This window comes from Pungitius pungitius, chromosome 8 (genome assembly GCF_949316345.1).
Source record: "Pungitius pungitius chromosome 8, fPunPun2.1, whole genome shotgun sequence".
Taxonomy (NCBI): domain Eukaryota; kingdom Metazoa; phylum Chordata; class Actinopteri; order Perciformes; family Gasterosteidae; genus Pungitius; species Pungitius pungitius.
Window position 1 is genome coordinate 16,186,661 of NC_084907.1, and position 16,965 is coordinate 16,203,625.

The 16,965-nt window shown below is 43.5% G+C and overlaps 1 protein-coding gene across 6 annotated transcripts in view; it reads left to right on the plus strand.

Moving 5' to 3' along the window:
- Positions 1-16,965, plus strand: part of ppfia4 (PTPRF interacting protein alpha 4) — a 42,842-nt gene that overhangs the window by 12,942 nt on the left and 12,935 nt on the right. For 4 of the 6 annotated variants that reach the window (XM_037490437.2, XM_037490439.2, XM_037490438.2 and 1 more), the window contains exons 3-6: positions 14,241-14,342; positions 14,484-14,648; positions 15,374-15,448; positions 15,984-16,055. In XM_037490437.2, the coding sequence (XP_037346334.1) occupies positions 14,241-14,342; positions 14,484-14,648; positions 15,374-15,448; positions 15,984-16,055 (414 nt within the window). Of the gene's footprint in view, positions 1-7,492; positions 7,764-14,240; positions 14,343-14,483; positions 14,649-15,373; positions 15,449-15,983; positions 16,056-16,965 lie in introns of those variants that run through there. The other 2 variants (XM_037490441.2, XM_037490440.2) reach the window with 2 other exon arrangements.

A 16,965-nucleotide genomic window follows, 5' to 3' on the forward strand; every position in this document is an offset into this window, starting at 1 on the left:
TTTGACACTTATTCCGAGTTGAATTGTTAACACTTCCTTGAGTGTTGATTTAACACGGACAAGATTGAGACAATATAAACACCAGCTTAGAGTTAAATCTTGACTCCAGTCAATTTAAATCTCCGCATCACAGCTGACAAGATCACAACCTTTCAAAGGCACCGCACAGAAATGTTCAACTGAAAAGACAGAGTGCTGGTAGGCTCCGTTTGTTTGAAATCTTTTATCTCGTTGTGGTGTTTGGTTTGATCAGCTATCCGCAGAGCGAAAAGGGCACAGTATTAATCACACAGGCACAACCGCACATGCTCACCCATCACCCGCCCAACAGCGGCGTTGGAGCCAGTGACGTGGCAGACCATTCAGAGGGCTGGCCGCGCCTTTACAATTGTGCACGTTCCTGTGACTCTCAGGGTTTTCTATCCTCACCTCTCAAAGCCCTGCGAATTCAGTCTCCATGGAAACAGGGGGAAGGAGAGGGAGGGGATAATGTTGACTTCCTGACACCTTCTGTCCCATGGGACGCCTACTGTCAGAAATTCCATACGTGTGTGTTTATGGCTGTGTGCATGGGTTTTCTCACATGTGACTGATATTATGTATAATCTTGCACAGCATAAAACTTGAAAGCATAATATCAGCTGCAAGAAAGCTATGAAAGTTAATATTTGACACTAAAGCTGAGGCTGTTTCTTTCGTTCATCTGTGATGGCTTGATGCTTCTGATCAGCTGCCAAAGCCGAGCAGCTCAGTGTGTTAGTGGGTCTAACTGAAGGACTATAGAGGAATCCCCTCTTCACTGAGACAGCAGGATGAGAACAGTAACGGACCAGTGTTCTTTACTGGAAGTAGTAACTAAACTGTAGTGGATGTAGTGCATGTTTCATCCTCTGATTCCGGTGTCGTATCACAGAGGCTGGGCAGTAAAATAATGACACTTGCAGAGCAATCCGGCAAAAACACCTAATGGTGTCGTACCGAAGCACCAGAGGGTCCAGGATGTATGACAAACATCTTCATGTAACCAGGAAACCCATAAACAGAGCATACATACATACTTTGTTTTCTAATTTTGCTGCCTAAAAGACTTCAAAGTACTGAAAACATCTAATTATACTAAGTGGTTAACTGTGAGGAAAGAAAATATTTTGCAAAGATGTATTTAAAAATAGATCAGTATACATAATATTAAAGGGGAGAATAATTATATCTCATCAATTCTTATTATTTTCTGAATTTATACTTTTTATACGGCAATTTATATATAGACAATTATAGAATGGCCTGGGGGAGCCCAGAAGTTGGATAAGCAGATTTTTTGGGTTTGAGCTTAAAAAATTACTTAAAGATTGTCAAAATAGAATATTTTCTGTTGTAGTTGTATTTCAATTCTGAAAGTAATTATGATAAAGATTTCATATTTCATCCACTATTCTCCTCATCTTTCCGTTTCCACAAGAATGAGGTTATAGTTCTTAGAGGAGATCCAACACAGATATGTAGTTGACGGGGAATATAGGTAATAGAAAAAAGGGAAGAAATATAATGAAAACAGAATCACTAGAAAGAAAATAGGAAATAAACTCTGCAGAGAGCAGCAAGGAAATAGTGGGCTCTGCATCCGTACCTACCACACCCCAGCGTTGCCATGGATATAAGGCCTTGGCAGCACAGATGTGTGCATGAGTCTATGTTGGTTAGAGGTGTGCCAGGATGACATCATACAGTAGCTCGCTGAGAAGGTCTACTGCAGGCACATGGCATCTACAATATTTATAGACCACCAGAACAGATGAGCTCACTCAGTCACTCGACGTGACTAGTTTCTCTCTCACACACACACACACACACACACACAGACTCTAGAAGTGCCAGAGAAGTTACTCACGCAATCCGTGCCACGCCCTTGCACATATCTACTCTCCTCTATTCTGGCCTTAAGGAAGAGATGTGCGTAGTTGACCATACATCCCAAAGCATGCAGCAGTAATTAAACTACATTCAAACAGACATGATATGCTTTTAGGATTATTATTACTGTATCGGGAACATTTCAGAAAACACATACATACACTCTGTGACAGAAAAAGCCTTTGTATTTTCAGTGAAAACGAGCTGCCACTGTATGAGTCATAAGAAGAGGGAATGGTACTTTATGAGGGATTAGACCAGCGGAAAAATAAGGGACCGCCACAGTACCCGCACACACAGGCTTGCATAAACACAACATAGGCACAAACACACATTAAATGACCCCACCATCCCCCTCAAACATGTACATATTACACACACGGGATTTAAATCCTCATGTCCATAAATAAACAAAGTCATTACTTGGTAGAGTAAATACTGCACATCAGTGCTACAGCAAAGTATGATTGAGAGAGACCACCATATGTGTGTGTGTGTGTGTGTGTGTGTGTGTGTGCGTGTCTGTTCGTGTGAGTGACTGAGCTTGTGAGCTTGAGTTACAAGGACCAGAAAGAAAAATCACATTTCATAAATAAATCATCCAGGGCCTTGCAAATGATGTGCACAAGCCACACACACGCAGCAATGCCTCATCCCATGGCCATCATAGTATGGACCAGATTAAAGGCAAATTATATTTGAAGAGCTGTGTGTGTGTGTGTGTGTGTGTGTGTGTGTGTTCATGCTCACACACAGCCTCACGTCTTCTGTTGTCTGCAGCCATGACTCTATCCTTTAACACACAGTTGAGTTTGAGCAAACAATTGTGATTTGATTCATTCTCCATGTCAAACAACATTATATTTGTAAAAACGTGTGTGTGTGTTCATTTAAGCATGCTTGTTTATGTTGGCCTAAGTGCAGTGTCCCTTATTTAGGAAGACAGCTCTGATAACTTTATTTTGGCCACCTGCTTGACAGAAATACGTTCTATCTGTACCTCTATCTGTCTCACTTGCTTTTCTCCTGCTGCCACCGTCACACACTGCCACTCCCAAGGGCTATGGTATTGTTTTATGGGTTTCAGTGGCTGCAAGGGGATTTGAGATGAGAAGGAAGCCATAATAGAATTAATAAGGGGTGAAATGTAGTGGGCAGATAGGGGGACTTCTTTATTTATCTTGAATATTACACCTGAAACCGGTGTAGTCTCGTACGTCCTGGATCTAACGTTATATCTCATTCTCTGCTCTCAGTGCACCCCTGTGACTAGTGTATCCCTGAGACAAGAGGGGTGGGCACATTGTATGTGCATTCCACTATGTAGTATTAGTGTCCCAATATGTATCAGGTTAAATGTGGTAGGCCTACGCCTAAAATTACCAGGATATCCAACTGCAATCTGTAATATTTTTCCTTTTTCAAGTGCTTCTCTGGATATTCTCACCCCAAATCCTCAACGTAACGTAAACCTCTTGCTATATAAGCAAGAAGTTTACGTCATGACAAAGTAGCATGTCCCAATTCGGTCCATACTGCATGCAACAGGTGCTTTGTAAGTGCAGCGTGTGTGTAACAATGTACTCGCACACTTTGGAAAACATTCATGTGGAACACTGGTTTGTGTCTTTCCCGCCCCTGGCCAAGCTGTTAACCCCGAACACGAATACGGACGCTTTAACGTGTGAACAATTACACTTCTCCAGTCCCACTTTGCTCGTTTCCATCCACGTGTCTCTCGGTCTAAAAAGGGACAAGGACAGGGCAGCAGCATGACGCCTCACTTTCAGTCACCACGAGAGGTGCTTGTCGTTCCTTTGTCATTACAGTTACAGTTTATGTAGACACACACACACACACACACACACTCGCTCCCTCGCTCTCTCTCTCAGCGGTGTAGAGTTACATCCTGCCACTGCAGTTTGTACTCTGTGAAGGGCAAAAGCAACGTTCCTGACCTCCACAAACACACAAACACATGACACCTCGGCTACTCATTACCCTCAGACATTTTTAGCTACAAGAAGGATTGGGAAGAGAAGAGATTATGGAAAATTATGCCAGAGGTAAAGCAGTTTATTTACCCTGAATTTGAAGATTATAATTAATAGAGCTGTGCTTGGTGCGTCTCCTGTTTCTCCTCTGGAGCCGTGATGCACTTTCATCTGCAAAGCAGAGCAGCTGGGACGGACCGCGCGTGTGTGTGTGTCTGTGTGTGTGTGTGTGTGTGTGTGTGTGTGTGTGTTTGTGAGGTCTCCGGAGAATACGTGTGTTATCTTGTGTTTTTTGCAGTGAATGAGGAAGTGTATATATTAATGTTATCATCCAGACTTGACTGATACTGTGTACACATGTATCTCAAATGGGGCCAGCATTGTTTTTATGTCAACTTGCATCTTTTTTCACTCTGAATAAACTTAATACCATTAGCGCATTGGTTTTTTAGGAGAATGACACAGAGCAAAGCAGTAGCGGCTGGTGGGGGAGAAAGTGGAAACAAACAGTGCCTGCTGTTTGCAATGCGCGTGTGCACTGTGGTGGTCATAGGCTTCCCTCTGGGCTGACCAGGAGCTTTAGGGGGGCTCAGTGACGGAGTGATGAAGAGGGGCAAGTTGTGCGCTCCAAATGAGTGATGAGGACAGCGGGAGACGGAGCTGACGCAGGGGCTTTAGACAGGGGCAGGCGAGGAGGTGGACAGGGGAGGATGGAGGTGACAGGGGCGGATGAAAAGACAGGAGAGCAGGAGGAGGAGGAGGAGCAAAAGAAAGATGCAATGAGGATAGTGTTGCTCTTTAGAAGGGCGGGTTAATCTTCCCACAGTGTAAAATCTACCTCTTGTCCGTTCATCTCATCTCCAAAAGTCGTGTGGGAGTTGATAGAAATGCTGATATCTGCATTGCTTCAGTTTGAGAAGCTTAGTGAGCAGCAGCAACCTAGTCATGGACCTTTTGGGTCCTTGGTGGAGCTAAGTCTTGCAACAAATTTCCTCAGGTTTTGGTCAACAAATGATCTGGTCAGGTTTTTTAAGAAACCTCTTCAGGAGGTTTTTACAGGAAAAATAAATGATAAGTTAGCTAATTAATTTTGCACCTCGTTTTATTTGTTGGAGTCATTTATTTGCCACGCCCCTCCGCCCTGTTGATTGGCCACTTTGTTCCAAACTGAAATATCTTTTGGAAGATGTTGTTAGGACATTTTGTCGAACATTCAGAGACCCACAAATTACGCCCACAAACTCTCTTCCTCGACAGTTTCCAGAAGATTGACATTTTTGTTTTTTAGAGAAATGTCTCAATAAGTATCGGACGGGATACCATCAAATGTGTTCCCTATAGCTCGCCCTCTGCTCCATGTTATGTTATGATGTAAAATGGCTGCTCTCCGTCAAGGGAAGGTTCAGCTGAGATTAGCAACGCTTGAGAAAAATAGGAGTGAGGATAAGAGCAAAGGAGAGAAAAAATAATAAAAAAGAGCAAGCATGGAGGAGCTGGAGTGGATAGAGAGTGAAAGAAGTAATCATGTGAAGTTAGGCCGCAGTGGAGGAGAGAGAGTGAGGAGGCAAGGAGGAGACAAAGAGAGAGAGAGAGAGAGAGAGAGAGGGAGAAACTGTGAGAAGCTGTCAGATAAAAAAAAAAAATAGTCAGAAGTCACTTCTCTGAATCCTTCTGCAGAAAACGCTCTTTTAAGTGTGTCAAATGCTTTGGGTTCATTTTCCGCACACGACGATGTGAATGTGTTCCATGGGGTGTGTTGTCTCTTCTGTGTGTGTTGGAATGCTTTTTTTTTTTTTTGTATCTGTCTCTGAAAATAGAGCTCGGCGTGCCAGGTGTAGCTCCCACTGATGTCAAGGATGAGAGGTTACCCCCATGCATTATAAATTCATTCCAGCACCTCTTCTCTGCATATATCCATGTGTCTCCTTCTCCTTAACCCTTGCACACTTACACGTACATGGACCATGTAGTCAAACGCAGAGCTCTCTCTGTCTTTGGACACCATAAGCTAGAAACTGGTCTCCTTCTGTTTCTGTGTGAAGATGTAGCCACGATGACTCGGTTCGTCTACTTTGTGTGAGCACCAGCTGCTGCCAGCAGGGGTCTCTGTCTCACCACTGAACCAGATGGCAGCAGTGACCAGTGTGTTTGGCCACGCAGAAGATGTGAGGCTGAAGTTCGAGTCTGAAGTCACCTGCTCTCAGTTAATGTCACCACAATCACTTAAAGATGTCTTGATGTGTATGGACTCAACTGTCTCATAGTTTGATCTTCTGCTTTATCTCTCTCTCTCTCTCTCTCTCTCTTTGCTGTGAAACCTGTTTCCGTGACAACCCCGTGCAAGCAAGTAGACTGTGTATTTTTCTACATTCATGCAGTGCCACTCCCAAAGCTTATGATGTTGAATGAGCACTTTAGTGTGTTGTCACTGACTGAGGCTGGAGCATCGGTGTGGGGCTGAAGCACAGTGGAATGAAAGGATGGCAATTAAAGACTTTATAAAGAGGGGAGACGTGCAGAGTGAAATTAATTAACAGTCATAACCTAATCTTAGACACTACTCTAACAAACTTTTGCAGCTCACGCTGATCCCGATTAATGAAAATGTGGCGTATGAAATATCACTTGATGACTACAATCATAAAAGTCATTTCTCAATAGTACGAAATGAATAACAGCGCATAGTGCTGCTGCTTATGAGAAGCTGTAACAGTAACAAATACGTATTTAAGTGGTTATTGTATTTGGAAGTTTGGGGACCTGGGATAAACACATTGTCTGCTCAAATATAAAGCAGCAGGCGTTGAAATATCCTATAACATTTGGATCATAAAATGTGAGCCATGTAGAATCAAATAAAGTGTTTTATACATATTTCTACATGTAATAAACACAAATATTTTGTTTCTTGGCAACAGAAAACAAAAGGTTTCTAATCCTGTTTCAAATGACATCCATTGCTGTCTGGACAAAAGTAACAATAGGAGGATGAATTAGAAATTCTTTCATCCTGCTGTATAAAAGCACCGCAAGGTGTTTGAGACTCCAGTCAAGTGCATGCACTGCAAATCCTACTGCAATAGCAGGGACCATTTAAAAATAGAAAGAATCAGCGCACAATGTCATGCTGAAGGAAAATGGGTCTCTTGAATATGTGTTGAGTAAGCACTGGCTGGAGTCTTTATTAGGAAGAAATAGAGCGTTTAATTAATGCTAATTCATGGAATTAGTTCCAAGTGTGACTTAAAAAAAAAACCTCTGTCTGTGTGTGTGTGTGTGTGTTTGTGTGTTTTCGAGCAATAGCGAGCAGGTTGCGTGAGCCGGCAGCAGTCCTGGTCTATCGCTGCCTCTTCTCTCCTCCATCAGCTGATTGGGAGCCAGTCTGTCCCCACCTCCTCCTCCCTGCATCCTCATCATCTGTGTCTCATTCAAACGTTTCTCCCTGATCAAAATCTGTGTTTACGTCAACCCCTGCTCACCCCTCTCTCTCTCTCTCTCTCTCTCTCTCTCTCTCTCTCTCTCTTCACCCTTCATCCCTGCTGTCTCTCGTCCCGGCTGCAGTAAGAGCCGGCTGACTAGCAGAGTGCTGTTGTCCCAAACGGAGGGCAGAGGCAGCCGCACAGGGATCTCTTCTCTTCCTGCTCCACTCAGTGTCGATAAGGACTCAGAGGAACCATCCCTCTTTTGCCATCTTCACTGCCCCCTCTTTCCATCACTCCTCCTCCTCTCTACCTGTTTCTTCCTCTCTTTTTATGGGGGGTCTGTTCGAGGGTTCTGATATGTTTAAGCTTCACCATGAACCCAACAGTGAAGATCCACCTTCAGAATGGGACCCACTTTAACACCTACATGTACCAGGTAGGGACTCACCACCTGTAAGCTTCGAGCTTTTGAGGATGTAAAGGATTGTCTCCTGCTCCAGTATCTACCTCTGTGGTCTCCGCGTGTCCTCGCCTCGAGTATTGATTTAAGTGCTGATGACTCTGAACTGAGAGATGGGCTGATCTCCAACTCGTTTCCCCACCATTCCTGAATCGAGCTGTAAACAATGAGTAATGCTTTAGTGATGCAAATTGCGGTTTTCTGTGGCCTCCAATAAGGCCTTTCCCTGGTTAACGTGGTTAGTTGCATGTTTTCAACCTCCAATTGTCCAAAGAAATACTAAATGAATATATCTGTCATGCACTGATGGGGAATTCTGTATGAGTGCTGTATGCTTTGATGTTTATTGCATGCATGCAAGAGACCTAGACTCTGTTGATGCACAACAACAAAAACTCTTTGTGTATCTCCTTTCATCCGAGCAGAGCAAGTATTCCCTTCCCTTCCATCCTCTCTTTCTTGGACCCTCTTTTTGGTGCAGGTTGGGTTTTTCTCAAATCTGCTTCTCAAATGGATGCTATTCTGAGCTCAGGCCTTCAATGGCACGGAGGAGGGGAGAAAGTTGGAAAACGTAATGATGACACCTTTCTTTGCTGAGCTTAAGAAAGTGATATTTTGGAAAACAAGCAGAGAGAGAGACATAGTTGATGTGTCAGCTGTGCAGTAAAAAGGACTTTGCTGTGTCAATCAACTTCATGGCCAATAGGCAGGGTGTTAAATTACTTTTGATTTGCAATTTTGTACCGTGATGGGTTTTTTTTCTTCTTTTTTTCCCTGTAAATTTACATTTAAATCCCTTGAAAAGGGGTTACAACTCTTCTAGATTCACTTATGCATGGGATTTCAGATAGGAATCCCCCCGTTCCCAGGTGTTCGGGGGAGGATTTACTAAGCTGTATTCACACCGAGCGCATTCGCTGTTATGTTCAGTGAGTCCGGAGCTGGCACGGCTTCAGTCAGTCTTGGCATTATCCCTAATGTGCTCCACTGATTTGCTCATGACTCACAATAATTATGCAGAGGCCTAATTTGACCACATCTCTCGCAGCCGTGAAGAGAAAGATTCAAATATGTTTCCTTTATTTACGTTTCCATCTTCTGCATTTTGAAAAGAGACGCTTCTAAAAAAGTTTTCAGTGAGAGCTGTCCCTGCAGTCGGGGGAGGACATCTGGCGGGTGCAGCGGTCGGCTCCCTCGCCTCCCCTCCCCGGGCCTCGAGAGCCGTCACGTCATCACACAGAAGGAATCTCTCTCAGAGGCCTAGTGCTTGTTTTGTGTTTTAGCAACGCGCGCGTCCGGTTTGACGTTCGGGCAAAGTTCTCACGTTGCTCCAAGTAACTCCACTTTCCCGAACGAGCCGTTGCCCCGGCAACCGCCGCAGTGTGCGTCATGGCGCCATGGCAACAGATCCCTCACTGCCTACAGGGCCAAGACTGTGTGTGGCGAGGTGTGGGTGGTGGTCGATGTGTGTAAGATTTGTCAGAGCAAGGTCGCGTCCACCTCTGTGCTGCGTGCGGCCCGGCTCCCTCTGCAGTGGTGAAGAGTTACAGAGCTGTGATATCTGAGCCCCCACCCCCCCCGCCCCCCCCCTGGGACTCACTCGTTCTCCCTGGCCCCGCAATCATCTCCGGCGTGGCACTCCTCTGTGAATTACCGAGATGTACATCGGAGTTAATGTAGTGTCCTTTGGTCCGCGCGAGCGAGAGGAGCTCAGCCACTCTCCACGACCTCTGATGAGGTCTCGCCTCCTTCTGTGGAGGTGATCATTTCTGCGGGGGTTTCTGGGGAAGCCAATCTCCCCTCTTGCTTGAAGACTGTGTAACACGTTGGGGGTGAATTCATTAATAATGGATGACAGAAACAGAGAGGGAATTCTAGTGACTGCACTAAGGCAGTGCTAACGAACCAGCACCTTCTTCATGAGAAGAGAGCCTGTGAATTACACAACGTGTGAATGACTTCATGGCCATGTTTACAGTTTCCTTCTTCTTCTCTTTGTGCTTTGTCACAAATGTTCCTCTTTTCCTCTCCTAACATCAACTGACACCTACAGAGACAATGTCACTGTCACTGTTTCTCAGCAGAAATCAATTTATTTTCATATTGGCAAAACTCTCCCATATTCAAAATCTGTCCACACATAAAACAAGTTTTAAGGTTTTTAAGGTTTGTTGTTCAGGGCATTTGTATTTATGAAGGCAGTATTTACTGTATATGTAGTCTACATTATATCCCTGGACCTGCTCGGTGTGTTAATACATTCTGTATCCCTTCAAGCACGCTTTGTTTAAATCTACTTTTCACTTTTACACTCAACAAGATCACAACTTGTTGCTGAGCTCTCTGATGACATCAGGACCACACAGAGTCTTCACATCTTCCACCACAAACTACAGACACACCTCTTCAGACTATATCTTGACTAAAAAACACAAAACCAATTGTAGCACTTTAACTGTACTCATAATGGCTTGTATCTATAGTATAGCAAGTTGTAAATCGGCTTACTTAATGAAATTGCACTTTGTTTCTTCTGAATTTGTATCCTTATGGTTGAAATGCACTCATTGAAAGTCGCTTTGGATAAAGGTGTCAGCTAAATGACATGTAATGTAATGTAAGAAGGAACACACGGGTGCTTCTGCAGGAAACCTTCAGAGGAGTTTAGTGTGATTGAGTTCCACTTGGCCAGTGGGGCCGACAAATGAAGGACCCCGGACCACAAAGTACTCACTGTCTGTTCCCTCCAACACTTTAGTGCAGAACGAGGGAAGATAATTGGCAAGTCAAAAAATGATCACTTCATTTGTGAAGCACACACACACACGTTCACGCTTTCTGCATATTAGCGTTTGAAAGGGCAGACGTATTGTTGAGATAAAAAGTGGGGTTGTGCTAAATAAAATAAGTAGTCATTGATATTTCCTTTCTCAGACAGGGTTCAGGTGTGTGGTGTCGGTCAACTCTCGACTCTAGTGACCTCTGAGCAAAATACAGAAACACTCACAGAAGGACGCGCTCTCTCTCTCTCCCTCTCTTTATATGTAGAGAGAGCATGTTTTTTTTTCATCCTTTAATCCCAAACTGCTTAAGGAAGCAAAGGGGAGAAATGCCTTTACAATGTCTACGCTCAGCAGCCCAGTTACCAAACAACCCGGTTTTCTATTGCACACTGTGGCTGGAGGCAGAGGAGCCCAGAACCTTCTCTCCTTTTCCTCATCTCATTCCCTCTGACAGATGTCGACAAAGAGTCGCTCTCTGTAGCTAACGGTATGAAGTTTAATAAACATCCCAGGATTATCCATAGCTCCTAAGGGGCGGGGGGGGGGGGGGGGGGGGGGTTACAATTGTAAAGTGCACAGAGCAATGGCATGTGTCTGCCCTGTGTGTGTGTGAGGGTGGAAAAAGAATAAAAGCAGGTAGAAGGCGCCGGTGGGGATACTTCAGACAGACCTCCATAAGAAATTAAAGATGTGTTTTTGTCTAGACAGTGATGTCTCATGCTTTATATATAACACTGTCCTAACAAGGGGTCTTTATTTATTCCTATGTCTACTGCTGGTTATTTGTCAGTGCATGTTTCAGCATTCGAGCAGTTTCGGGGAGACGCACAGGGTTCCTAAAAAGCAGAAGGATGAAGGGATGAGTTAGAGAGAGCGAGAGGTGGCGGTTGAGCCTCTTTGCCATGATTGAATGAGACAGTGAGCTCAAACATCTGTTGGTGGATTTGGGCTGAGCTCCTGTCTATTTGTGCGCCCCTGTGGAATAAGGGAAAGTAAAATGAACACGCTGACCCATTTTCCCCCCTTTCCTCCCCATGCTCCTTTCCTCCCACTTCCCTATCCAGACTTGTTTTTTGCCTCCAACGTGATGCTTCAGGGTCAACAGAGATCCAGAGAACTCTGTGAGTGTGTGTGTGCGTTTGTCGCAGTTCTGATAGAATTAAAAGCACAGGGTGAAACTAGAGAGACACATGACACAGCTGATATTCCGCATCTTACACATTACATTACATTTCTATTGCAAAGTATAAAAGCAAAAAACATACTTACTGCAAACTACATTTTGGTAGATGCTCATATAAGCTTCTTAAAGGACTAGTTCAACCCAAAATGAAAAGAAAACATCCAGATAAAGAGCTATTGAAGTTTATATACTTATAGTTTATATAAACACACATCAGGTAATGGCTGCAGTTCCATTACAGCCTTCTCCCAAACAATTAAAGTTAATGGAACTTTTAACAGCTCTAAAAGAGCAATACGAATATTAGTTTGAATAGTGTTGGATGAAACTACACACTTAACATTGGTTGTGGTGAACTAAACGTTTAACTGTCTGTCTGAGGAGGAGTGCCATAAGGTCTCAAAACCTAATTTATGCATTCATCATGTTCAGTACAACTATTGGATGCTATCTTGTTGAACGTGATGCTATTGCAGTATAATAGTAACTCAGAGTTGCGTCTGCAATCTCTTTGTACGAAATGAGAGAATGCTGAAATGAAAATTGTTTCAGCCATTTTATTTTTTGTGAATGACTGAATGGATCCAAACTAACCAGAAAGCACCATTGGTCGAGTTTCTCAAATGTGGCTGTAAAGCACGTCTAAAGTGCTTAAAAGCTTTAGTGAAGTGCAAAGCCATCTGTCAAGACTGAGGAGCGTGAAGAATGAAATATCAATACATCAAATGGCTCTCAAGTGAAATGTACTTTTCTCACACAGCCAAGAACTCATTTTGATTAATCTATTGTCTCTATTTAATAATGAAAATTCCATCTGGAAACTGGATTTCATGGATGTGCTTTGATTGTCAAAGAGAGTAAGATAACTTGTTTCTCACACCATTGTTTCTGTCTTTTTGAAACAACATACTGAAATTTGTGATCAGTGCCGTTTGTAATGTTTTTAGTAACCATCAATGATTTTTCAATGATTCCATATTCAGTGTGACACATTTGCTGGTGGGAAAAGCCAACAAGGACTTTTCTTTTGCAGAATAATACATTTAGGATATTTGTCTCATTTCAGCTGGACAGTTATCAATACATATCAGATGTGTGTCAGCACCAGTTTAACTCCAAATCTTGATCTATTCATCCAGAGGAAAAGGTAGCCTATTAGAATATTGTAATAAAGTACACGGTTACTTACTAAAAAATATATATTGCAAGTAGCAGTCAACAGTAAAACAACATCACAAAAGTAGAAAACGTAGACATGTAAACAATAAAACACCACATCTGCTGCAGATACAAAGCGTTACCCAAACGTTGCTTGGCGACGACGTGGCTATTGAAGCTCTCATCATCAGCGTGTTGCTGTATTCACTTGTCTCCAAAAATCTAGTACTGGTTCAATTCTCTTCTGGTTCATCTTCAAAGCACAACATAACCACTCTGCTCGGGCTTTTTAGTCCAACTATGCTCCCACACATGCAACACGATTTAAACCAATCGAGGCTCACCATCACACCAGTGATTGACAGTCTCACACAGCAGGAAGTCCTCACACAGCTCACAGGAGGTAGATGGTCCTCGGTTTGCACAGGTGGGTCCGAGCAGAATGACTCAGCTGCTGTGAGATCACACCACTAAATACTTCCTTAGTCATGACCCGAGGGGGAAGAAGTCAGCTGCTATAATCTCTGAACACACACATCTTCAGGGCTCTATCTGTATGAGGCTTTCAGACACTCAATGACAACCCTTGCATTTATTTTATTCTATTCCTGACACAACTAAACTCCAAACTTCCTGTGTGTTGTTGTAGATTGTTAAATCCTCTCGTGTCCTCATTTCCCATTCCACTCTCCAACTTGTGCTCACAACTTCCCCTTCATCAGGAAATCCTTCACCTGCTTGTGGGGCTGCTGATTCATCTCCTGTCAACTATTTCAATATAAATATACCATGACTGATTGTTGGGACTTATTATTATTTTGTTTCGCTTTGTAAGGATACACCAAATATACACTTTGCCTCAGTAACAACAGTGTATGTTATTTGATAATTTTGTAGTTTTAAAGAATTAGTCACACAGCTATGAGGACATTTCCTTTTTAACTTGCCTGCCGGTAATATTACTGCTTCCGAAAATCCAGAGGCAGGTGTTGAGGGAGGCAGAAGGTGCACAGCTGAGGTTGTGTTAATGCAAATCAGATAGCACAGCATCCCCGCCCGCTCAGACCACCTCTTATCGCAGGTGCACAGAAAGCATTTTCAGACAGAAGCCCTCAGAAAACATGTTTTCTTTTAAAAACAGCCCGACTCCACTGACAATTATTGAAACTTTCCTCCAAGAAGCAACTCTGTGCCTGGAGTCTACTCGTGCCACCCACAAATCTGTCAGCAAACGCCTTCACGTGTTCCCACCTTGAGATTATAGCTGCACATGTGCTCATGTTTATGTTGATCACTGATACAGCAGTAACCTCTGTGTGTGTTTTGTAGGAGTTTGCCACCCTGACGAAGGAGCTTAACATATGCCGGGAGCAGCTGCTGGAGAAAGAGGAGGAAATATCCGAGCTGAAAGCTGAAAGAAACAACACCAGGGTACGATTGTGTGCAAGTGTGTGAGCATGTGCAACGTGTGCAACGCGTGCAACGCGTGCGGGGGATGCTGATAAAAGTTTCCAGGACTAGAATTAGTATTCTCGTCGTTTGTCCGTGCGTTGATGCGTGGTTGTGCTGTAGCTGCTGTTGGAGCACCTGGAATGTCTGGTGTCTCGTCACGAACGCAGTCTGAGGATGACCGTGGTGAAGAGACAGGCACCCCCACCATCTGGAGTCTCCAGCGAGGTGGAGGTCCTCAAAGCCCTGAAGTCGCTCTTTGAACACCACAAAGCTCTGGATGAAAAGGTGAACACACACACACAAACACACGCACACACACACACACACACACACAATACTGTATACATGGAAAATAATTCCATCCTTTGGTGTCTTTTTAGAACATTGTTTTTACATTAGTCTAACAGAATTCAAGACCCTATATTAATGGGGACAAACACAACAGTCAAATAAAGGAACTACACATGAAAAGAGTGCAATTTACTTTATTCCCACTTAAGTTCTCTATTAATTAATAAAAAGTTTACACTCAGAGTGGGGCAGAAGGCAAGTAATGAATATAATAAAACTAGGTCTACCGAGCTCTTTTTAGAATAAACCAAATAGCTTTGCATGCTTAAAACCTCTTGGCTAAAACCAAATATGGACAAGGTATCAACAATAAACGTAGTGTTTCAGAAAAAGAAAAAAGCAACTTGGCTGAGAAACAAACGACTGCCAGTATGCAGGCAAACAAAGCGGAAGAACGCGCCCCCCCCCCTCGACTCCCTTCTGTCTTCCTCCTCTTATTGCTCTTATAGCCCCGCCCTGCATGATTGGTCGAGCCCAACCACTGTGACTGCACCCGAATGGAGAGGAGAGAGGGAAACCCAAAGCCAGGAGGGGGGAAAAGGATCTTGCCCCCAGACTTACACGCAAACAGATCTAAATGGAAATCCGGGCTTGTGCTTTGAGATAAAGGAGAACAAAGTCCTCATGTTTCAGGGCCTTGTCTTGATGTGTTTTGTCAGGTACGTGAGAGGCTCCGTGTGGCTCTTGAGAGAGTTTCCACCCTGGAGGGACAGCTAGCAATTAACACGCAAGAGGTGAGGTGTGTGAATGCTTGTGAACGGGGCCGTGTGTGTATGTTCCTGTTTGTGGTTATTGGTAAGGGAAACATCTGTTCAGTCCCTTGAAGACATCTAGTAAAGCCTTCAGTCTGACCTGATATATGTGGGAGGCACCATCTTCTCAGCTTTCTGTTCATTGCACAGACTCGCTCTGTGTAGTCTTCTTTTTAAATATGTCATCAGAGACATCATTCGAAAGATAAATCAATGTTAAATATTCACAGTTAAAGTAAAGAATTCCAGTGGGTTACGTAAGATATCAAGTCAAAGCTTGTTAAGTTAGACTGATCCCACGGTTTATTTTATGAGGAGAATACTTGCATTGAAGCGACCCCTTGCTCCTCATATTCATATTTGTAGTCATGTAAAAAAAAAAAGGGCATGTTGACTGAAGCATGCTGGCAGCCAAGCTTCCGTTTTGGGAAGTTTTGTTCACTGAGGGAACAGTAAAGAAGAAGTTTGCTCATTGTTTTTTTTTTTTTTCTTTCTTTCTTTTTAATCCATATTGCAGTTGAACATGGTGAGACAAAGGAAGGATGTTGACTCAGTGGAGCGAACAGATGGACCCAAACCTACGTGGAAGGTCTTCCCGGCTGTGTGATTGTTTTTCTGCTCTGTGCCTGCTCACATGTCTGCATAGTATTTGTCCGTCAGTCTGTCAGTCACCGTCTTTGCGTCTCCTTTCTATATTACTTCAGCAGATTAACATAGCTGCTCTCTCACACACACGAGCTAAATGCAGCATGGGTCCTCCTCAAACTTTTTAGTTTATTCTCATTATTTGAGCCCTTTCCCCGGTTTGAGGCCAGCCCAGCACACATTATGTAACTGTGTCTTGTTCCATCAAGCAGTAACAAACCTCCCTGCGTCTGGATGGAAATTGCCTTCCTCTGTACAGGCCGGCAGCAATAGGGGGCAAAACACAAATGTCCAAATGAAATGTCAATATGATTAAAGGACTAATTAAAAAAAAAAAAGTACAACAACCAAGAGATGAGAGCAGGGAGTCTACTGTGTCAGAGTTTAGCCTCAGAGAGTGAGAGAGTTAAGACAATGAGGATAATTGGATGTGGTACGAGTGTTGGGATCAGTGTGAACTCTGTGTATACACGCAGCCCTGCTGACATGACACTTTTCAGCAGGAACCGTAACCAAGACATTTATTGTAGGACCACGTCGCACCTCATCACATAGGGAAGTGCAGTGCTACAAAATCCCTGTGAGTGAGTCCATGGCTAAACTGGAATTATGCACAATGAATGGGGGATTTTATTACACAGCTTCAGAGCTTGGTATCTTTCTATGAGGTGGTCATGAGCAGGCTAAATAGGAACATGGGTGGGTATATAACTTTCGCTGTCCACTGTGTTGCCTGTCTGGATATGCGTCCCAGAAGGCTTGTTTAATAAATAACTTCAAAACAACAACTCTGCAGCCTAACCTCAAATAGCCCGTCCTCCTGTGCATAACACACCAACACTTGTATATTTAGG